The sequence below is a fragment of the Dendrobium catenatum genome, unplaced genomic scaffold (assembly GCF_001605985.2).
Source record: "Dendrobium catenatum unplaced genomic scaffold, ASM160598v2 fragScaff_scaffold_1089, whole genome shotgun sequence".
Lineage (NCBI taxonomy): Eukaryota > Viridiplantae > Streptophyta > Magnoliopsida > Asparagales > Orchidaceae > Dendrobium > Dendrobium catenatum.
Window position 1 is genome coordinate 1,754,407 of NW_021319551.1, and position 25,631 is coordinate 1,780,037.

Genomic DNA, 25,631 nt, shown 5'->3' on the forward strand with positions numbered 1-25,631 from the left:
TGAGGTTATAATCATCTTTTAATTTGCTTAAAATAGCATATTTTCAAGTTTACCTAGTAGAATTTCTTAAAGAAATTACTAAAATATCCAGAATACTCATACATATAACATACAAAAAGTTACATGATGAAAGCTTAGAAAATATAAAGTTATCATCATTTTACACTTCAAATTTATAGTTTTAATTAGAAAACTCCAAAAATGTTATATTATTAAAGATTCAGGTAAACATAATGTAATCTATCTTGATCTGAACAGGTTTTTAAATTAGGTCGACAATAAGAAAAATGGCTATGCTCAAATGTAACATTTTTCTCAATAAAAATCCTCTCTCTGAGCCAACATCTCAAATGTGAGGTGAGGAGATTTGGCCAAAATAGATTTCAAGTGGAATTTGATATTTTTATAAGACATTGGCCAAGAACTGTGATGCCAAAAGATAAAGCATTGTAGTGCTCTCAATAGAGAGCATGGCATTGTAGTTCTCTTGATAGAGAGCATGACGCCATAGTGCCCCATCCAACTCCATAGCGTCTCACCAAATTTTCCCAAAATATAAAAAGCTCAATAATGCAGTGCCGCAACACCCCAAGGGAAAATTTTTCATATTGAATTTACATGCACATAGACTCTTTGGGCATGCTTCTGGATAAAATTCAGCAATTATACACTCATATATACTCACAAACCCATGCAGGGATGAAAATGCAGAAGTTTTAACACACCAACTTACAAAACGAGGTCAAAATGAGTGCAATACTGTTACAGTAAGTATTACAATATCAAACTCTTAGTTTGATTCCCTTGTGAAGAGGTCTCGTTAAGCACTCATAAAATTATTTATTTTTATTTTATTCTTTTACATATTAATTTATTTATATGATAAATTTGTCCACCCATAAAAATGAATCCAGTTCTTCCTATATTCATTAGCTATGATTCTATACATTGATGTTGGTCTAATCACATAAATATTGAAGTTTTTTTAGTTGTTATATAGATTTGCTATACTTTCTTACAATTACTTATATTATTCATATACTTATTTAATAGGATGAATTTGTATTAGTCATGTTTGATAATTGATGTGGTGAAGAGTATAACCATTATTAAGCTAAGCTTAGGTAGATAACAATTTCACTTTTGCTTACAATTTATTGTGTAGCTCATAATCATATATTTAGCTAACTTTATTATATTCACTATAAGGCATTTGATAAATAAAAAAATTTTGAAAGAAGTTTTAAAGGCATCGATTACTCACTCAATTGTGTGCCACACCCTATAGATACATCCTAGTAATTTCTATCAATAATTAGGATGCCAATAGACTATATATAAAAAGTCATGCCACTACATATTCTAAAATTGGTCATACATCTACACATTTGTAACATATGTCAGACATCGTCTATATACAGATAATGATACATGCCATCAATAATTGTCAATCATTATTAAAAAGAATACTAAAATTTACATATATTTTTATCATATTTCTCAATTTTCTCTCACTATATTCAAGGTAAGGAGCATTTGCATGGGAATGATTGATTGGATCTTATTATCTTCTATCAATTCCACATGTTTTATTCATCATGGACATATTATATTATTTATCTTACATAATTTTAATATGTTTTTAAGTTAATCTTTACCCATTCAATTAGTATCTCATTTAGTACAATAAATATCCCAAAATTTTAAATATCATATTAGTCTTTCATCTCAACTTATTCATATTATCTTTAAATTTTTTTACCCCATTTTTATAAGTTTTGACTAAAAAAACAAAAACTTTAACAATTTTGGTAACCTTTGAATCAACAATGACATGAATAACTTTAGATAAAGTGTCATATCCCAAGCATTGCACTCTGTTTGAGCTACTAATTTGAGCTATGAATTAGGTTGGACTACTAGGCCAACCCAAAATTATTAACATGCTGGCTTAATTTGAACCACCCTATCTCTTGGTGTAATAGCCTAATAAGAAAATTAATGACAAAATTTAATCGATGATGGGTTATGAGCCTTCAATCTTACTCGAGTTGACCTACCCTTTTGGGTATCATCACATAAGATAAAAAAAAAAACTAAGGCTTTATTTGGGACGTTTAAAAAATTAAAAAAAAAAAAAAAAAACTAAGGCTTTATTTGTGACGACTTTCTTATTGTTTTTTAAAGCAGTTTTTTAGTATAAAATTTAAAATTTTTGTACTAAATAATTTTTTTAAGTAGTAAAAAAATTGTTCCAAATGAAGTCTAAATTCAATTTATATTCGCTGTGTACTGGAATCATTCATAAGTAAGCCAATTTTAAATTATTGCTCATCTATCCCTCAGTTAATCATCTTCAATTATCACATCATTTGGTCAGAATCTAAACAGGGTAATCTAGGGCAGGCAATAATTAATATTGGAAAAGAAATTGTTAATAATAAAAGCATTAATGAAAAAAAAAAACCCTTTTTATAAAATATAATGTTATTAACATTAGACAATTTAGTTCCTAGTTCGAAAGAAAATAACAAAAAATTGCTTAGTGAGAGACCTCATTCAACCCACTTTAATAACAACATTAACTATTTAGCCATATAAACAATCGAGCAACCCATATTATCGAGTTTTATACAAACTAAGGCTTTATTTGGGACAGTTTTCTTTCTAATTCTTAAAGCGGCTTTCTAGTACAAAAATTTATCTTTATCACTAGAAAGCCTCTTTAAGAAGCAGTAAGAAAGCCGTCCCAAACGAAGTCTAAGTCTCACATTCTCTCACCCCATGTGTTTATCCTTGTCTTAAAAGTGTAAATCAATAAATAAGATATATTCATAGAAAAATCATAATATTATATTATAACAAACACAAAATTAGCTCACATAAAATAATCATTATATTAACATAATAAAAATATATTTGATTATCTTAACTTATATATATATATAAACCAATAGCTTCAACTCCCTAAAACCACTCCAATATTCAAGGAATCCACGGCTAGAAATCTAAGCGCAAATACACCCAAACGTAAAAAAGGGAGCGTATTCGTATCATTTTTTGCGATATAAAGGGCACTTCTTTTCAATCATTTCACGAACAGCTTGCTCGTTTGTCTCTTTTTCTCGACAAAGGCAACCTTACCTTGTTACGCAACAAAGACGCCCTGCTCTGTCCTTCTACGCAGTTGAGTGGCAAGATGAGCGAAGATGAGCAGCGACCTATCAATGATAGCAGAGCCTACGAGTTGGTGAAGAGTCTACGAGTGAGCTTTAATTCGGGGAAGACGAGAAGCTACGCCTGGAGAGCTTTTCAATTGAAGGGCATCATCCGGATGATGGACGAGAAGGAAGAGGAAATCATGAATGCGCTCCATGCCGATCTTTCTAAGCCCCGACTCGAGTCTTTTGTCCACGAGGTCTGGATTTTGGTTTTAATTTATGCTCGCTTCATTTTTTTCTTCAATTTTTTTGTTGTTCTTCTGCTTGGATCTTTCATACGAGGAAGCGTTAGTTGTGGAATCCAAGTTTCGCCGTTCTTTTTCTGAATTTAATATTTTTAATTTGATTTAACTTGGATTTTTTTGTCATGTCCTGTTTTTCTCTTCTAATTTGGGTTTTATTAGTTTCTATTTATAGTGAAATGAGTTGAGGTATTTAATGGGAAGGAACTTAAGTTTCGTTTTCCATGAGCTCATGAGATTGTAATTAGTGACTACTATTGTCTATTGGTAGGTTAATAGGCTTACTATTTGCGACATAAGAAAAGAACATTTAATGCGACATTCTAACTGCCTTACACATGAACTTATTGATCCTAATTCTTGTACTTATTATGATGGAGAGAGTTATGTGAAATTTTTTTTCGGCAATTAATTCATTACTGGAGAGTAAAATAATAATTATGGCTTATTTGGTTCCTCGTTGATAGAACAATGCTTTAGAATATGATAATTTAATTATAAAAAAAAATTACTAACTTGAAGCAATTAAATGAGCCTTAGCTATTTTCGGATTATTTAAAGCAAGACACAGTGGCATGGAACTTAAATTTAGGGGAAAAAGGAATATTTCAAATAAATGGACATCAGCTAGTGCAACATGAGTAAAAATGATCATCAAAGGTGTTATAACTTGCTACAGTGTCTAAATTTAAATTGGGTAATTACTAAATAATAGAAATAATCCAACGAAGAGAGGGTGGAATTATAAAGTGAATAGATTTTTTTTTTTCTGAAAGCCAAAAGGGATTTAATATAATTTTTAAAATTTAGGGAGCACAATTGCACCTTCTTAGGCCGATGTTGCTCCACAATTTTGATCAAGCACGAATCTCGATTTAAATATGAGTAATAAGTTTCAAAAATTAGATATGAGACCATCTGAACTCTGATTTCATCAAACTTATAGTCAAATTGATCGTCCCAGAGAGACGATTATAATGACACCAAGTTCAGTGCAATCCGGGTCTAAATGAGCCCAAATCAAAGGGCTAAAGCCTGCTAGAAAGCTTCAAAGCATTAATTGGATGACCAAATAACATTTGAATGTGACATGCTTATACTAAAAAAGAAATAGAAATTGTGCATTGCCTGTCATATTTAATGCTTGAAATCATGAGAGAGCTTAGTTTCAAAATAGAGCTCTCTCAAATTATTGAATTTTTAAATTCTTTTAGTGGTAGGAGAAGATAATTATCTATTAAATGGTTAAAGTCGTGAAAGAATGGGCAAGTTCCTTCTATTTAATATTTATGTCACAAAAAACTATTTTGATCTAGCGCGAATCTCGATGTAAATATGAGTAATAAGTTTAAAAAATTAGATATGAGACCATTTGAACTTTGATTTCATCAAACTTATAGTCAAATTGATCATCCCAGAGAGACGATTACAATGACACCAAGTTCAGTGCAATCCGAGCCCAAATCAAAGGGCTAAAGCCTATTAGAAAGCTTCAAAGCATTAATTGGATGACTAAATAACATTCGAATGTGACATGCTTATACTCAAATCGAGCAACTCGATGAGATGAATCCAACAAACCCAAGAATGCTTAATTATGACATCATTAAATGCACTTAAATACTCAATAAATGATCCATGATAAAGGGAATCGACATCGGCCATCTGTTGACCATCCGTAGGAACACTCCCAAGTTTCCTTTGATTGTTTCCATATTTACTAGTCATGCCACTTTAAAAAAATTATAAATAGACTTTCATTCTTCACATGGATGGGAGAAAAGAAGAGAATGAGAAGAGAGAACTAGTAAGAGCTCACTTGCATTTTCCAGCCGTCGCCGTTGACGACCACCACCAGCTATTACCACCGACAGCCACCATCAACATCGACGAACCTCCCTTGACCGTCGCCAGACTTCTGCCCGTTTGTTGGTCACCTCTGAATTTCATCTCGACTACCGATCGTCATCGAACTTCCGCACATTTATTGGCCGCTATCAAATTTCTTATCGACCACCGCCCATCGTCGGACCTACATCCTTTCCTTGGTAGCTACAGCACCTCTTTCGGATCTCCAACCAGCATCAAACCTTTGTCGAATATCTTCCTAATTGTTGCTATCGGAATATATGTTATTCAATAAATATTTAAAGTGTTTGCGTGAAGTTTATTTGATTCTCTAAAACATTGTATTATCATCATCCTTGAGTTAAGGGATGGTTCGACATTTGTAATATTCTTAAACATTAGTGTAATCATTTCAACTGGGTGAGGCCCCATGATTTTTTTTCCTTTTTTCATATTTTTTCACATAAAAATTATGGTGTTTCTTTGTCATCTCAATTATCTATTTGTGTTGAATTTTTGTGCATTACTAAGACATAAAATCCTTTCATTATACCACCATGAATTTCTCAGTCCGCAATAGTTTGATGCCATCTGTGGGAAACATTCCCAACATATCTCTTCAATGGTTGATAATCAATATCTCAACCAAGAACAACAAAATGTTGGTGATCAAACCCCCCCACATCCCCACCCCCCGCGGCCTCACCTTAGAGGATCTTATGCATAGGATGGAGGAACTTCAAAGTCAAGTACTTTAATTATTAGAGGGAGTTGGACAACTTAGGGTTCCATCACAATATGATGGACTTTTTTCTCCACAATATTAAAAATAATTTGGAGACAACATCAATCAAGAAGCATCAACATCCCCACAGGCTTATCAAGATTTCTCTGATATTTTGGTTCAACACATCCTCCTCACATTGTTCGGTCAACCCATAATCCTCCACCCATTGTGAAAATTTTAAATCAACATCATCTTATTGATACCCCTCAGAATGGTTTAAGAGATATAATATGAAGCCGTTCAGTAAGAATTCCCTTGAAGGAATGAAATAAATTTGCTCATCCGTGCAGCTTTCAAGAGTCTTCAGCCTTAACAAATAAAATTCTACGACATCCTATTCTGGGAAGATTCAAGCTACCAACAATTGAACCATATGACGGATCATCTGATCCCTACGAACATATTAATCAGTTTAGGACCATCATGCATATTCATCAAACTTCTGATGCGTTTCTTTAATAGATCTTCCCTGCTACTTTCAAGGGCCAAGCTCGTACTTGATTCTACTCACTCTCAATAAAAACTATCAACAACTTTACCCATCCTTGCCAGACTTTTTGTTGAACAGTGCATCGCCAATCGAAGAATTATCAAAGACTCATCTTTCTGGGATTTGTCAAAATGAGGGAGAAACACTAAAGGAATACTTCAAAAGTTTTTCTTCTAAAGCACATCAAATTTTAGGAGTAAATCCTGAATTATTAAGAGATGTTTGTCTGGGAGGCCTTCGACCTGGATCGCTCTACTCATTATTAATGCGAGAGGCAGTTCACTCATATGCTGATTTGATTAATCGAGTGGTAGTTTAAATAACCGCAGTTGAGGCCATCAGTTTTCATCAAAAATAATTTGAACAGTCATCTTTTAAATGAAAAAATTCTCAAGAATTTGATCAACCTACATAGCGAAGAAAGCAGGAGAAGTCAAAAAATGATTTTAACCAAATTCATCCAATATCACCTGAATACACTCCTTTAAATACATCAAGGGCTAATATTTTAATGGAGATTTAAAATATTTAACATCTCAAGTAACTAAAGCCCCTAAGAAATCTCAATACTGTAATTTTTAAAGTTAAAAGGGACATCAACTAAAAAAATGCTTTCAATTAAAGGTTAAAATTGAACGTTTGATTCGCCAAGAATATTTAGGTTATTATTTATAAAAGCAACTTGCAGATCATCATCCTCAAGATAGAGGAGATCAGAAGAACCGTGGTAAAGAAATCGTTGGCACTATTGACTAGAAGTACTCTCATATTGAAAATTACCTGAATGATTTAAACTTTTTGGAATTATGTATGTTTCAAAGTTTTATTTAAATTATCAATTAAGTTTTATATAACTAATGTTGCATATAAATCCTAGGAAAGTGCACCCATGAGGTAGCCTTGAAGGGAAGTTAGTGGTGGACAAGGTCCTCATTAGAAAGACTCCATGAGGGCAGGTGGCAGACAAGGTCTTCACTCATAATCCTAACAAGGTCTACGCATGAGGTAGTCTTGAAGGGAAGTTAATGGTGGACAAGGTTCTCACTAGAAAGAGCCTATGCAGGCAAGTGGTAGATAAGGTCTCCACTCATAACTCTAGGAAGGTCTGCCCGTGAGGTAGCATCAAAGTGAAGCTGGTCCTAGACAAGATCCTCACTAGAAACATTCTATGAGAGCAAGTTATTGACAGGGTCACCACTCATTCAAAGACCTTAGAAGATTAAAAGCCTCAAAAGGCACAAGTATATCAAAGATCTTAGAAGGCTTAAAGTCTCAAAAGACACATATATATATAAAATTATAGAAGGTTAAAAACCTCAAAATGTACATATACATAAAAATATCGAAGGTTAGAAGCCACATACTATATAAATTTCTTTGATCATCTAAAAACCTCAAAAGGCTAAAAGATGCATAAAGAATAAATTCCTCTAATTAAGTTTTTCTAACTGGGGGGGCAATATATCAAAATATGTCTAAAAAAATGATGAACTTTAGTTTCTTCTAAGGGCAAGTTCATAAATCAATAAAATTAGAGTATTTATTACTTCAAATAAACATCATGCTCATAAAAACATCTCAAAATCATTGCATTTGCATCAGATTCTAGCATACATTCTTCATCGTCTAAAAATTTGAATTGCAAGAAGTAAAGTGGTCTCATCAACATTATCTCGAGCAATGTAGGAGCATATGTTTGATTGGACCTTTTTTGATAAATAATTAACACATCATTCAGTAAATAAATCTTCGCCAGACAATCAGGCCTTAATAAATTTGAACCGAGAGTGTGCCGATGAACTATTGTGATCAACATAGTGTTCAATCCCCTCAATCAAGTTGTCCATTTTCTTCCTCTATTAGTATGCATGCATATTATCTTCAACAAAGTGCGACCCATCTGTCATCATCAGCTCACCACCCGAGTGCAAACATCGAATAACATCGAACCACTTCTATTAGGTTTCTATCAACATATTGCCTAACTTTTTTCCTCAAAGGACCAACTTATGATTGTTGAATATTTTCTCAAACATAAACCATCGTCGGGGTTCCACTTGTCTTATAATCTGTTGATTATTATCGGGTCTCCTCCAAGGCATTGTTGTTGTCGAATCTCCTCCCTGGTGCTAGCACAACTGAGTCGTTTCGCAATTTTTGAGAAAATTTGAATCATGAAAAGAGAATCAGGCTTTGATTGCCACCTACGCTTTCCGAGCTACCAATTCAAGGAATGTCTTGAATCGACACAAGAGAGTCAGTCTCTATTAACCGCCAACATTCCCTTTGATCATCACCTACACGCTTTGAGCTACCAATTCAAGGGAAGTCTTGAATTGGCACAAGAGATCAAATCTCTGATTACCACCAACGATCGATTTGATCACCACAAAAGATTCTTGCTGCCAATTCAGTAGAGGGGTAGGATCGACACAAGAGAAAAAGGTGATGATCGCCACTAACAATCCTTGAGCTACCAATCCAAAGGGAGAACTTGGACTGGCATAAGAGATTGTGCTCTTCCACCATCCCTTCCCCTGCCCCCAAGAGGGGTATTTATAAGAGTAGAGGAGGAGAAATGCAAGAGAAGATTGAAGTGCAAAATTCTTCATCCCATACGAGGATATTTATACTTGAAAGGGGATGAGAAGAGTCTCATGGATATAAATGAGTAAGTTTTGAAAATTTATGGAAGAAACTAACATGAATATAAATGCAAGAGTTATTAAAATTTATAGAAAAAAAGTCACTTGAATGTAAATGAGAGAGTTATGAAAATTTATGAAAGAAACTCACATAAATTCATGAAAAAGAGTTATATGAATTCATGAAGAGAGTTATATGAATTCATGGAGGGAGTTACAAGGCTTTAAATAAAAAAGTCTCTCTATCTCTCTCTTTAAAAAAAAAAGAAAAAAATTTCCAAAAAAAGAGAAAAAAAAAAGAAATAAAATAAATTGCAAAAGGGGACGCATATTTGTGCGCCCCCATCTGCGAGCCAAAGTGCGTGCGCGGGACCACCAGCATCGGCTAGGCGGCCATTTCAACCGACAAGCCTTGTTCGGCCCGATTTCAACCCGAACGGTCCAATACCAATATTTTTTAGTTCCCAGAATCATTTTTGGACATTCCGAACTCAATTTTGTCACTTTCAGAGTAAAATAAAGCCTCTACAATCAATTTAAAGCAATTTTAAGTTTTGCAACAAAATTTTTAAAAGATTCTTGTTCAAATCAAACGCCCCAGCTTCAAGAAATGTTCAATTCATATTCTAAGACGTATTACTTGGTTCACAAATTCAAGGGGAGGTCTGCTTTGGCCTCCAAATGCATACATATTGCACGATTTATTTTAATTGGTACTTTCGTTTCAATAATTTCTCAAAAACTTTAATATGTATTTTTGGGCTCGTAGAATTTTGATGTTCGAAAATAGGGGCGCGACGAATATGTTACAAAAAAAATTCTGATCACGCACTAATATCGATGTAAATATGAATAAGAAGTTTCAAAAATTAAATCTGAGATCATCTGAATTTTGATTTCATCAAACTTATAGTCAAAGTGATTGTCCCAATGAGATCATCTGAATTTTAAAAGATTCTTGTTCAAATCAACGCCCCGGCTTCAAGAAATATTCAATTCATATTTTAAAACGTATTACTTGGTTCACAAATTCAATGGGAGGTCTGCTTTGGCCTCCATATGCATATATATTACACGATTTATTTTAATTGGTACTTTCGTTTCAATAATTTCTCAAAATTTTTAATATGTATTTTGGGACTTCTGGAATTTTGACGTCCAAAATAGGGGCGCAACTGATATGTCATAAAAAAATATTCTGATCAAGCACTAATCTCGATGTAAATATGAATAAGAAGTTTAAAAAATTAAACCTGAGATCATCTGAATTCTGATTTCATCAAACTTATAGTCAAATTGATTGTCTCAATGAGATGATCACAATGACCCAATATGTGAGCCCAAATGGGCGCAAATCAAAGGGCTAAAACCTACTGGAAAGCTTCAGAGTATTAATTAGATGATCAAATAATATCTAAATGTGACATGCTTATAGTCAAATCGAGGGGATCGACGAGATGAATCCAATGTGCCCAAGAACGCCTATTTCTTACATCATTAAGGCACTTAAATACTTAATAAATGATTCATGATCAAGGGAGTCGACATCGGCCGTCCATTGGAACACTCATAACTTACTCTTGATTTTCCATATTTACTAGTTAAGGCATGACACTATAAAAAAAACTATAAATAATCCTTCATTCATCACATGGAGGGGAGGAAAGAGGAGAAAAAGGAGAAGAGGGAACTAGTGAGAGCTCCATTGTATTTTCCAGCCATCGTTGTTGATGACCACCATCAGCTATTATCATTGGCAACCACCGTCACCACCTACTAACCTCCGTCGACTGTTGCCAGACTTATGCCTATTCGTTGGCCTCCGCCGATTTTTTTCTTGACCATCGACTGTCACCAGACTTATGCCCATTTGTTGGCTGCAGTCGGATCTCTTACAGACCACCGCCCGTCGTTGAACTTACATCCTTTTGTTGATAGCTACCGCACCTCTTCTGGATCTCCAACCAACGCCGGACCTTTGCCAAATATCTTCCTAATTGTTGTTGCCATAATATCTGTCATTCAATCAATATTTAAAGTTTCTGCCTAAAGTCTAGTCGATTCTCCAAAATATTGTATTCTCATCATCCTTAAGTTACGGGACGGTTCGACCTTTGTAATATTTTTAAATATTAGTGGAATCATTTCAATTGGGCGAGGCCCCATAGTTTTCCTCTTTTTTAAGATTTTTCACATAAAAATTTTGGTATTTCTTTGTCATCTCAATTATTTGGTATGTTCCTTTCGTATTAGCCTCAACATGATAAAACTAACCCCCATTAAACGCATAGTGGTTTCCCATACTTCTGGTTTCCCCTTCTTCAACTATATTAGCAAAAACACTCATCTCTAAGCTGTTTATGAAATGGCCCTCCACATAGCTTATTCGTATTCTCCATTTCATCTTTCCTTGAAGCTAACTCTCTCCTAACTCCATATGGCCTGACCATTACTGTTCTTGTTCTTGTCAACTCAACAAAAATGTTTAATTTTCCCTCGAGATGTAACTCATTCTCAGATAGATTATACTCCCTTGAGCTTGGAATGGATTGATGGTTATTTCCTTGAAGCTAACTCTCTTCTAAAATAACATGCTTAGAATGGATATAAGTATAATTATTTTTATGCTTATGGTTGAGCACCCAATTATCCTACATCCATTCCTATGCCTCATTCGGCTTAAGAATTCCATTATCCTAATCCTTCTTTACTCCATGAACTGGTTCAAAAATTGTCACATACACACCTTTCTTAAATAGGCGTGTCAAAATAGTTAAAAGGATGTAACCATAAATTCTTTCAAGACTATGGAAAAGCCAAAGTAAAAGTACTAGAACAACAACAACAACACCATCAAGCCTTCATCCTGTTGCGTGTGGTTGGCTACATGAATCTGTTTTTTTCAATGTGTCCTATTAAGAGTCAAATTTTCATTTAAATCTAACAAAGCCAAAGTAATCTAACAAAGCCAAAGTAAAAATATATACAATTGAACAGAACAACCATAAAACTTTCTTATAGTGCTTTGATCTAAAATAAATTGCTCACACTGGATAAATTAAAAAACTAAAATTATAGGAAGAAACTAAACAAACTAACTAGTACATGAAATAAAATACACAAACACAATTTTCTGCATGGTTTGAGCCCCAATTGATTTACACATCCACACCTTAGCCTCATCTAGCTTAGGATTCCATTACCCTAATCCTTTCTTCACTGCTTGAGTGTTATATTTACTAAAATTATTAGGTTTTCATATTAATATTTATTAAGAACTTATAATATTGATTTTTTTGATAGATCCGTATTATGGAGAATATTCTCTTTTATTGTACTTTCTTTATTGCTCTATTTTTTTGTCTTTATAGAAGTATGTTCGTACTAGTATTAGATTCATTCAAATAAAGATGTAATCTTTTAGGTTTTCTATCATAGCATCAATGCCTTTCTCTTGCTCTTGCGTCTCATAATAAACTCCAAAGTCTTTAGTTCTAGTCAGTTATCCTTGCATTATACAAATTCTTAATGCTTTTTGTTGTAGCATTAAGAGTTTGTAGAAGAGTGTTAGAGCTATTAGAGTTATTAAATTATCATATTAATACTAACAATACTTAATTTTTATTAAAAATTTATTGTATTAATTCGTGTAATATATCCTCATTATGGAGGATATTCTCCTTTAGTCTACTTATTGTTCTATTTATTTGCTTTTATATGAGCATTCTTGTACAAGCATTAGATTCATTCAAATAAAGATGTAATCTTCTAGGTTTCCATCAACAAGAAGGTGGAGAAACTGTTACAAACATCTCTTTTTCTAGGTGAATGCAACCCAAAGGTGCTACAAACATGTAACCTCTAAGTCTTCCTAGACTTGGCAAAATCTAAAGTAAAAAATAAATACTATAAAATGAAGAGCAGCTACAACTTTTTTGCGATACTTTGTTCTAAAATAAAATGCTCACAATGGATAGATGAAAAATAAAATTAGAGCAAGAAATAAACACAATCACAAGTGTATGAAATAAAAGGTATGAACACAAGATTTTTTACATGATTTGTCACCCAACTAACCTACATCCATCCCTTAGCCTCACCCAGCTTAGGATTCAATTACCCTAATACCTTCTTTGCTCCATGGGCTGACAGAGAAATTATCACAAACACACCTATCTTCTAGGCAAGTGCAACCCAAAACCATTACAAACACTAAAGATTTATTACGTATTGCTTCTACGTGTGCAATTTTTTCTCTTTATCCATCTGTACATGGGATCTATGCGCAAGCTAGGATGTTTATCTCATTTTCTAAACTGTTAATTTTTCTATTACACAGCAAGTTCTATATTACTAAAACATTAAGATTTCTTTTCACTATGAGAGGCCATTTTGGGTCCCCTGATTTTTTTTTTCCTATTGCAGATTTCATTGGCAAAATCTACTTGCTCGTTGGCTCTAAAAGAATTGCAGCAATGGATGAAACCCGAGAAGGTAATCACTTCTTGGATAGAGCTACATTTTTTAGAATGAAAGCAAGATGTAGCTTTTGTTTGTGTTTCTGCGTTCAACCAAGTCTCGCTGACACTAACTGCTGAAATGTAACACGCATGCAGGTGTCGAGTATACTAACAGCCTTCCCCTCATCAGCAGAGATTTTACCAGAGCCCCTGGGTGTTGTGCTGATTATTTCAGCTTGGAACTATCCTTTCTGTATGTTGCTGATACTTGACATTTAAATCAAATAAAAATAGTTTATGCATGATCAACTTATTCTTATTGTGTGGTTTTTTAATTTTGGCATAGCTAGTGCAGTTCACTTTCGTGCTCCTTAGTTACTTTTCTTTCATTTTTTACATAACGTGCTGATTGCTGAAATTTCAGTTTGACTTCACATGCTTCTAATGAGTACAACTATTTTAGAATTTCTTTTTTAACTCCACTCCTATTTTTATGGTGGTTGTTTGGATTCAACTTAAAATTGATACCATTGTTTATGGCCTAGGTAATTTATCATTTACGGATATCTTTATGGGTCTCAGTTACTCTTTTTTAACTTGTCTTGTTTTTCTTAGCATTGTATTTTTGTCATTTTTGTGCAATGACTCCCAGTATGGAGAAAAAGGTAATGCAAAAGCGAATTTGAAAATTAATGGAGTGTTTCTGTCATTATTTAGAGAGGGAGCTGCTAGCACTATGGCAAAACTAAAGCTCTGTTATACTGGTAGTTACATTGGCATTTATTAAGAGGTTTGATGAAGAATTATAGAGAAAATAAGGAGGATCTACATATGATATTTATTGATTTAGAAAAAACATATGATAAAGGTCCAAGAGAAGTGCTATGGAGAGTTCTTGAAAAGAAAGGAGTCAATAATGTTTATATTCAAATCATTAAAGATATGTATGCAGGAGCTATTACTTGTGTTCAAACACAAGGTGGATTGTCCAAGTATTTCCCTATTTCGGTTGGGTTACATCAAGGATCAGCCTTAAGCCCATATCTTTTTGCTTTAGTCATGGATGTTCTCACTAGACATTTGCAAGAGGATGTACCTTGGTGTATGCTTTTTGCTGATGATATTCTTCTTGTTGATAAGACTAGAGAGGGAGTTGAAGGTAAACTTGAATTATGGAGGTCAACCTTAGAGTCTAAAGGTTTTTGCTTGAGTAGATCTAAAACGGAATATATGGAGTGTAATTTTAGTAGTAATAGACCTAGTGAGGGGATTATGACTTTGGGAGATCTAGTCATTAATAAGAGTACATGTTTTAGATATCTTGGATCTATTGTTCAGAGTGATGGTGAAATTGATGGGGATATTATCAGCAGAATTCAAGTTGGATGGTTGAAGTGGAGGAATGCATCGGGCTTGGTATGTGATAGAAATGGAAGCCTCAAACTTAAGGGAAAATTCTATAAGATGGTAGTGAGGTCTGCAATGCTTTATGGTGCCGAATGTTGGCCTTTAAGAGAGAAGCATAATACTAAGTTAAGTTTGACAGAGATGAAAATGCTCAGGTGGTTGAGTGGCTTTACCCTTAGAGATAGGATACGAAATGAGCATATACGTGGAAAGGTTGGAGTAGCTCCAGTAGAAGATAAGATTAGAGAAAGTCGCCTTAGATGGTTTTGGTCACATAAAACGGCGGCCTTGTGATGACGTCCCGGTTAGGAGAGTAGAGGTATTAGATTTGACTTATGTTAAGAAAGGTAGGGGTAGACCTAAAAAGGCTTGGTTAGAAAATATTAGGAATGATCTTTCTTTATTAGATTTAAACGAGAATTTGACTTTTAATAAAACACAATGGAGAAAAAGGATTCATGTAGCCTACCCCACGTAGTGGGATAAAGGCTTGATGTTGTTGTTGTTGTTGTATATAAAAATCAATTCTTCATTTTAATTAATACATTATGATATTTGGGGAGATTTTAGTGTTCATGGCAGTTCTGGTGCTTATTACTTAACCATTGTTGATGGCTTTTAGCACTGTAGTGGGATATTTCTAATGAAACACAAGTTAGGAGTCCAATCATTCTTGAAAAATTTGGTCGCCTTTCTCACCACACAATATAACACAACGGTCAAGCAGTTACATAGTAATGGCTCACGACTTGCTTATTGTTACACAACCTCCTTATTCTCTTTTTAAAGTTTTTTGCAACCTTTGTTTTGCTATAACGTGTCTCCAAATAAACACAAATTAAATGTTCAATCTAAGCTTGTCATAATTGTTTTTTAATATTCTTTTGGGAAAAAAGAGCTATAAATTTTTTATCTCAAATTAAGGATCATTTGATATCAAGGTAAAAAATTTAAATGGTCCTCATTTTGTGGCAAAATAGTTTCTTTTGGGAAAAGGGATATTGTTCAATGAACACATTTTGCTTTAAAAAATTTCCTAACTTTAATGCACATACATCCAATTCTGATCATTACTCATTTATGAGTTGGATACAAAAGTTTATACTTTCTCTAAAACCCTTACTTTCAATGAGCTAAATAATCAATCCACTAACTCAGAAATATGTAATCCACCTCTTCGTTCTTGACACCAACCAACATATTTGAATGATTATGTCTGCAACACCACCATTTCTAGCAATCACTCGCATTTAAAAATTCCTTGTGCAAAAGGGTACAGAACATCCTTTGTCTCAAGTTGTTTGTTATGACCAACTATCTACTTGTCATAAATCTCGTCTTAACTCTTGATTTCAAATTTGAGCCTAGTAGTTTTTCTCATGCAATTGAAGTCCCAGAATGGAGAGAAGCAATGATGTCTGAAATTGACGCACTAGTAATACATGGGCAATAACCAGTTTACATACTAGGAAGTGGCCAATTGATTACAAATGGGTCTATGGAATTAAGAATTGGACTGATGACGCTAAAGACCCCGTCTCACCAAAATTCTTCCTGGAATTGAGTAGCTCACTCATCGCAAGTAATTTTTCTATGCCAACAGAAGTATTGTTTGGACATTCTCAATGATATGGGGATATTGGAATGTCATCCAACAAAAATACCAATGGAACAAAATATGAATTTTGACTTTGAACATGGGGATCTTTTTTCATATCTAGTTATATACTGTTGTTATCTGATAGGAAGATTGCTTTCCTTAACCATCACTCGGCAAAATACTTTGTTTGCTATCTACATACTCAGTCAATTCCTGCGAGCTCCCCATAAAACTCATATTGCTGTTGCATTGCAAATTTTGAGGCACTTAAAAGTGCATCCTGGTAAAGGAATTCTCCTTGCTAGAGGTACGGCACGTCTTTAGGCCATCCCTATGTTTTCCAATACATCTTGCCATCCTTTAGTTGGTGCAGCATGATATTGTGTCAAGCCAGAGAATCTCTAAAGTTGCCCATGTATTGATTTTCTAGTGTATTCCATATTTTGGATTTGCTAATATTTTTCGACACATTGGAGAAAAAGAATTCATGTAGCCAACCCCACATAGTGAGATAAAGGCTTGATATTATTGTTTTTGTTGTTGTTGTAATATTTTTCGTCAATATTTACTTTGTGAAAATAGTCATTGGCTTGTATTTCTTCTCTCTTATTGAGAATCAGAATTATGCCCTGCTAAGAATTACCGAATGAATATCATTTTGTTTTCACAGATAGGATTGAACTTGAAGTTATTTATACATATAATTTAGATTAAAAAAAAATCCTACATGAAATTTAGATTTCTTAGGGGTCTTGATGTACTATACAATTTTTTTTTTTTTACTGTCATAATGAATTTACTTTATTTATTTTCTTTCTTCCTAGTGCTCGCTATTGATCCTGTCATAGGAGCTATTGCAGCGGGTAATTCTGTTGTCCTAAAGCCATCAGAAATTGCTCCATCCACATCAGCTTTGTTTGCTAGATTATTACCGAAGTATATAGATAACTCTTGTATTAAAGTTGTTGAGGGCACTGTTCCTGAAACTACTGCACTTTTGGAACATAAATGGGACAAAATACTTTATACAGGTTAGTTCGTTACCTGTTATGCACTTTTGGAAGTACTCTCGAAAAAATGTTTATATACCGAGGTGTTTTATGCGCTTGTTTTATTCTTTGCTCCACTTTTTGGAGCAAAAATTAATTATTATCTTTATGTTTTTTTTTTTGGGTGAACTTTTGTCCCTTTGTTTTTCTATTATCATTCTGGATTTTGGCTCATAAATCTGTCATTTCTGTTACTAGATATGCAGGGCTTAGAATGTGGCATGGCTTTTTATAATAGCTTATTAGTTATTTTTTGTGCCTCACTTTTTTACGTCAACAATTCATCCAAGATGAACGAGTGATTAATGTAGCATAATTTGGGTTTTCATTCCCAACGGAAATGCAGCTTCGTGAATTTAACCATCTGGGAATTATATTGACAATGAAAATGTCTTTTCTTTTAAAATTTTACTGTCAAACTTGTTGATGTAGAAAGATCTAGATCATTGATCTTAAAAATTTTACTTGAGTTGTAAATGTTAAGTCTCATGAAAGTTGATCTAGTCAAATTACACTTTTGCTGTTGCTCTGACTGAGCAGCTCCATAAATACATTGAGAGTAGGAATTTTTTCATATTCTTTAAGTAATGTGCAGTTACAAAACATTTAAATTTTGTTTTCTTGATATTGGGACAACATATTTGGGTAGTATGAATACAAATATCCTGTTCTATTTTCTGGCCTTCCTGCGGGATGCAAGCATTTTTCTCTTGCTTTAAGCCTTACAAACATACATTAACATCATCATATTGTTAGGATAATGATGAAATTTTGAGTAAAATCAAATTAAAATGAAAAATGAATACACAAAAGATTAAAATAACCAGTTACGTAATTCAGTGATGTTTACCTACGTTCACGGCTGCATAGAGATCAAATATTTTACTAAACTTTAAAAGACTATTACATCAAATATTTCTTTTCATACAAATAAAGTTATCACTTCTCTATATCAATGATTGAGAGGAAACATAGTCACCTGCTGTGAAAACATTAACTGAATGTGGAGAAAGAACATGTTCTATTGCTGCCTTTCTTTCTTGGTTGTGTGAGTTTTTCCTCTTTTTTGTCTTCTCTTTAATATCTTCTCACTATTGTGGCTGAAAGCTTAAGCCACTATCTCCTGCTTCCTCTCCCTCCCTATTTTTCATATTTATTTGTAGCTGTGGGATGCTTAAATGCAATGGAATTATTAGCTAGTAGTTTAAAGATGGTAAGGAGCAAACTTGAATTTATTAGGTTGATGATAGTATATATCATAATGTAGATACGTAGAGAATATTTGGTATAAATTTTAGGAGTTAGGTAGACGATGGTAGATAAAAATCTTGTATGAACTAGGCAAATAAATTTATCTTAACAATTTAACACATACTATTGATTTAGCATCGACCTACATGCCAAACATTTGCTTAGATTTGATCTTTATGTCTAGAATTTTGTTTAATGTTGGGAATAGGCTAAACCTTAATCAAACATAGAGAAAGAAAAGAAACTCAACACATAAAATATGAAATTTTATATAGGTTCATCCAATTTATGGCTAGGTCTTTTTGTTATTGCTATCAAGTTTACTGTCGTTTGATTTGGGAGACTTTTAATTCCTTTAATTCTCCATAAAGATTGCCTCACCCTTTATAAGAAAGACCGCCTCATCCAAAAATTCAATGAAATTCCAAGAAATTTTTTAATGAAATAACTAGAGAAAATTGAATACCTTTTGGGAACCCCAAACTCCCGAGGGGGGGGGGGGATGCTCTTTGCCCCCTTTGAACTCTCTTGACAAATTTATCGTGGACTAAATATATGTAGCACATGTTCTTCTTAGAACAAAAATTACTCTCAGAAACTTAACATCAATGGTAAAATTTCATTGCATGAAATGCTTGAAAATAATTCATGAAATTGAGTTATGTCATTAGGTTTGGCGATGCTGAAGAGGATAAATGATCTTAAATTTCTCTCTATTATTTCAGCTTCCGGTCTCATATGTTTCTCTAAACTCCTCAGGAAATGCAAAAGTTGGACGCATTATTATGGCTGCAGCTGCAAAGCATTTAACTCCTATAGTTTTGGAACTTGGTGGAAAATGTCCTGTTGTTGTGGATTCCAACGTTGACTTAAAAGTAATCCTCAGAATGTTCATAAACAAAAAATTATACATTTTATTAATCTTGGATTCTGAGATCTCACCATTCAAAATTTCTTTTCAGGTTGCATCAAAAAGGATTGTTGTTGGCAAGTGGGGGTCCAACAATGGTCAAGCTTGCATCGCACCCGATTATATCATTACAACAAAATCTTTTGCTCCACAATTGGTAAGAACTTTCTCAAACCAGTAGCTTAAATTTTCAAGAAACAAAGTATATGTTATCAACAATAATTACACTGAGAGGAGGATAACCCACTTCAAAAAAAAAAAATTCTCAAATTAAAAAAGATAAACTTTAAAAAACAGTTTAAAATTCTAAAAATAAAACACCAATGTGGGATTCTGGATGAAGCCTCTTTCCGTTGCTGTATTTTTACCTTTATTTTCGCATTTGATAGGTGGACGCTTTAAAAATCTCTCTCAAGTCATTCTATGGGGAGAATCCTATGCAGTCTGAGGATCTATCTCGTATTGTGAATTCCAATCACTTCGCACGCATAATAAGGCTTCTAGACGATGAGAAAATTTCAGGAAAGATCATTCATGGTGGAGAGAGGGATGAGAAGCTTCTGTATGATTTTGTTCTTTAATTTTTTTATATTTACTTACTTCTGACTATGTCACAACTTAGTCACTTATTTTCATGATGTAACAGAAAGATTGCTCCTACTCTCCTATTAGACGTTCCAGATGATTCTTTGATAATGCAGGAGGAGATCTTTGGTCCCTTGCTTCCTATTGTTACTGTAAGATATTATCAAACTATTCTATGCATGCTTTGTTACTGCATTACTAATTCTTTTTGCCTAAGAGAAATCACAATTGATCGGCCAGGTTGACAACATAGAAGAGAGTATTGACTTGATAAACTCAAAGCCAAAACCTCTCAGCGCTTACCTCTTCACAAAGAACAAGAAATTGGAAGAAAAATTTGTCAGAGCTGTCTCTGCTGGTGGTTTGCTTATCAATGACACAATCATGCATGTAATCTTTTCACTCCAATTCATAAAATTACTATCAGTTTCTTATTTTGATTGAAACCCTAAACTTTGTACCAAAATCTCACCAATTTGAGATTTATTTCCTGCAGTTTGCGAATCCTAATCTGCCATTCGGAGGGGTAGGAGAGAGCGGAATTGGTGCATATCATGGCAAATTTTCATTTGATGCCTTCAGCCACAGGAAGGCTGTTCTACACCGGAGCTTTGGTGGGGAAGTATCTGCAAGATATCCTCCTTATACAGCACAGAAACAGAAGTTTCTAAGGGCTCTTCTTTCTGGCGACATCATAGGTGTCATTCTAGCTATCATTGGCTTTCCCAGGTCTTGATTATTAGGTCTTTTTTGTCTTGGGAAGACATTTGCAGAGGCTCTAATCTTATTGAAAGGTCGTTGGAACGTATATCATAATAGTCATTGTGCATGATTGTATCCTTCGTGTGTGGTATCTTTGGTACCATTTTTGTAATAAACATTGCCAGTTTTTAAATATTTATGATTACAATAATTCTGAGATTGTTCATATGATTTTCAGAACATTAGCGGTTTTCTTAAAAGTTGTTGACATATTGGGTTTCTACTGAAGGGAAAATTATTCTGTGTGAATGTCGAACGTCGTCCGGAGACCAACTAGAATATGTCATATCAACCCTGCTCGTTACCCGGCTCAGTACTGCTCGGTACCGCTGACATGACTGCACTTGATTCACCTCCGGATGTAGAGCTGTGTCCTGCGTTTGCACAGAATAATTCCTCTTACTGGAGTGGGTAAAGGGGCTCCATTAACATGTGTTATTGACCCCTTAAGTGGCAAAAGGTTGGTCTCGAAATAATACTTTTTAGTGGGTCTCCACAAAAGTTAATGGTAATGGATATTTTAAAAATAGATTTTAATTTTAAGTGTGTCCAATTATAAATTCATTAACTAAATTAAATATTTTTTTTTTTCTAAAGAATTTAAATTTGAAATTACTTAATATTTACCTTGCCTATTCAAATGGAAAGATTATTAGAATATATACTCATGTTATTTTCAAAATTAAAAACCACTTCATTGCAAAACCCTTGTGCATTTGTGCCTCAACTATTAAAAGCTTTCTTGGAGAAAATTTATGAGGAAAGCCTTAATAAATTCAAGGAAAAAAGAAAGATAAGTGTTCGACCTTCATCCCATAAAGTTTAAATTACTCTTATGTCACTTGTTCTATAATTTTATTATAACATATTTGATATCTTATTTTGTATAAATATTTTATAAGATTTGTAGTATAAGGTGATAGTTGTAGTCACCACAAAATCATTAAACTTTTAAAAGGTGCTTTTTAAGAGATTATTGACTTAGGTTTAGAGGACATGTTTTTGCCCATAAAATGGTGAGAGGGTTTACTTTTCCTTGAAGAAAATAGAGTTAAAGGGATAAATTCCCATGAAAAATGAGATTGTAGAGGCTTCATCTTCTATGTAGAGATAAGGAGAGTTATAGTGATTGTAGAAATACTAGCTCACTTATCACACTTAAAAGAGAACTTTCGCTCTTCTAGTTGAACTACATAGATATAGATCTTGTATATCTTGCTCTATGATTTAGATTTGTATTCATTAAACATTCTTTTTTATCTTTATTTTTCTTTAATTATCACTAGTATGCTTGATAATTATTCACTTCACTCTTTACGTAAATTCACTTATGTCCACATAATCTATTTTATTATGTCAAAAAAAGTAACACACTTTCTTTGTAATTTAGATTTAAACTTATTAAACAAATTTTTTATCTTTTTATGCAAAATGATTGTATATTCCTTAAAGTAGAAAAAAAGTAATTATGCTCCTAAGTTAATTATCACCATTGTGGTTAATTGTTATTCATTTACACTATTGGTATAAACTCATTCATATCCACATAATCTATTTTATTATGTTAGAAAATGTTATACATTATTTTGTGTTAAGGTAGCAAAAATTCATTATTGCATCGTTTGTGTCTAGTAACTTTGGTTTAAGCAAATTTTTTGTAATGAACATTGCAAGTTCTTAAATATTTATGATTCAAATGATTGTGTGCTCAAATTAACTTTGTTGCAAGCTATTGTTCTTGTAATTTCCAATATATTAACTATTTTCTTAAAAGTTGTTAACTTAGTGGGCTTTTGTTAAGTTTAATGGACTTCTATTAAGGCTAATTCATTTCAGATGGCTTTCTTACTTTAAGAAGCAATAAGAAAGCCGTCTCAAACGAAGCCTAAGTGGTTAATGGAGCTTGCTAACATGTATTCTTGATCCATTAATTGGCAAAAAGTTGATCTAGAAATCAGATTTTTTAGTGGGTCTCCACAAAAGTTAAAGTGTTTTCATAGAATTTAATGGATATCGGTTAAACTATTTTTAGAAATATATTTTAATTTTAAAACTAACCAATTCTAAATTGATTACCTATCTTAAATGTATATATTACTTTACATGTTGAAGAGTTTGAATTTAAATTAAGTACATATTTACATTGCCTAATCAAATTCAATGATAATTAAAATATATACTCATGTTATTTTCAAATTTAAGTATACCTAATTAAAATGCTCTTCATTGCAGAAGTCCTAATGCATTTGCGCCTCCATTATTAAATCTTTCTTAGAGAAAATTTATGAGAGAAATTTCTATAAATTCAAGGAATAGAGAAAGTTAAGTGTTCAATCTTCATCCCATCATAGATCAAGTTTAAAATTAGTGGAGTGAAGGACAATGAGTACTGTAGAAATTTTAAGTGACATATTGCCATGTAAATTAGATTTATATTCATTGAACTTTTTTTTTCTTTATTATGCTTAAATGATTGTATTTTGATTAAAGTAAAAAGGTATTTATTCTCTTGGATTATGATAATTATCACCATTATGCTTAGTAGTTATTCACTTACACTCTTGGCATAAATTCGCTTATATCCACATAATCTATTTTATTATCACAAATAAAGTTATACACTTATCTGTAATTTATATTTTTATTTATTAAACTTTTTTTTTGTATCTTTGATGATTGTATATTGATTAAAGAAAAAAGATGTTTATGCAGTTTAAGTTAATTGTTACCATTATTCTTAATAATTTTTCGCTTACACTCTTGGCATAAATTCTTATATCCACATAATTTATTTTATTAGACCAGAAAAATTTGCAAATGAATTCACCCCCTCTCCCTTCTTAGTTTGTCTTGATGCAACACAATATTTTAGTTAAGATTTTGCCCAGCATAATAACTAGTGTGTGTGATCAAAAGATTCAAACCATGACCAGATAAGACTTACCAACTAACTTGTTTTAGTGATCAAATTAAAATTAGTCTTGTATTACTAACTTGTTGGATTTAAAAAATTAATATTAAAATTTTTGATACATTATTGAGAATATATATGAATATCAATATAATCTTAAAAGGTAGAAATTTATGTGAGACATATTTATAAAGAGGTGAACTTATATATGGTCTAAATAGATGATTTATTTGAAAACTAATTATGGTGATATGCTCTTGGTTAGTCACATAAGATCTACTTATATTTATTTTGATTCTTTTTACTAGGTAAACCATCACATGTTGATGTTTGTAAACCTATCATAGCCTAAGGTCAATCCTAAAACCAAGCCTTAACCCACTCAGCCAATTAAAGTGCTAACTCAATTTGGATATAGATGAAAATGTATGTCAGGATGAGTATACAGGATTAGGCTCACTAATCATCTTACTAGGATTCAAGTATTTAAATTTGACATAAACAATTGAAATAGAAACATTCTAAGTATTTAGAAGTGCTCATAATTCAGAGTATATGCAAATAGAACTTGCTCAAATAATAAGATCTCTTTGTGGTTGTGGTCAACAATGAAAGAAATTTGTTTCCTTGATTTGGATGTAATAGACTATATATTTAGGTAAATATGATATGCCTAAGTAAGAAAAACTTATTGAATGTGGCATACCAAAATATCTCCTAAGAGTGGAGTTCAGGCAATTGAACAGACTAAGCTTGGTTCTAAATTATTAATGGATGATATATGATATATCTAAGTTTAAATGATAACCAAAGAATAAATGGTCCACTTGTACTTTAGAGTGTATACATAGATCAAAACTAAGCAAAAGGAGGAGTAAACGATGCTCAAGGTTTTAATGTAATTTAGACCTTGAGATGTAATGCATGTACGCAACCTATTCGATAACATTTTGTTGATAAAAATAATCACAAGATGTGATTTGAGAAATGTGACAAACTATGTCATCAAAAATAATATCTTAGAATGATCCTGAACTAGGTGAAAGGATTGCCTTCATAAATCATAGGGATGAATACATGAAATGTTATTAATGCAGTTTAAGTATATGTTTTTCACATATTGATCAACTTGTCAATCATAAATAGATTGGTGAATACATTTGTACTCAAATGTGTAAAGTTAGCCTTGGCCTAAATCAATCAAGTGTTAGCTTAAATTATTGAGATTAAATATAAACTGGGTGCAATATGTGTATAATAAATGACCCTATATTGATTTATAATTCAATGTACATAAAGATCATAAACATCCAAGGAATTGAACCAGTCAGGTCAAGTCAACCTAAATGAAATGACTTGATTTGATTAGTGAGCAATACAAGTTTGTGTATTGATATGTTGTACTAAGAAAATTGCTTAGATACCTCAATCCAAACTTAATGAACATTATGTTAATAGGGATG

At 32.8% G+C, this 25,631-nt stretch overlaps 1 protein-coding gene across 1 annotated transcript; it reads left to right on the forward strand.

Moving 5' to 3' along the window:
* Positions 1–3,088: 3,088 nt before the first annotated feature.
* On the forward strand, positions 3,089–21,423 carry LOC110093212 (aldehyde dehydrogenase family 3 member H1-like). Its single transcript, XM_020818028.2, has 10 exons — positions 3,089–3,418; positions 13,659–13,727; positions 13,850–13,946; positions 17,525–17,731; positions 19,760–19,875; positions 19,963–20,067; positions 20,300–20,472; positions 20,557–20,647; positions 20,736–20,885; positions 20,992–21,423. The coding sequence occupies exons 1-10, from the start codon at positions 3,200–3,202 to the stop codon at positions 21,229–21,231; spliced, it is 1,467 nt and encodes a 488-aa protein (XP_020673687.1). The 5' UTR covers positions 3,089–3,199; the 3' UTR covers positions 21,232–21,423.
* Positions 21,424–25,631: the final 4,208 nt, after the last annotated feature.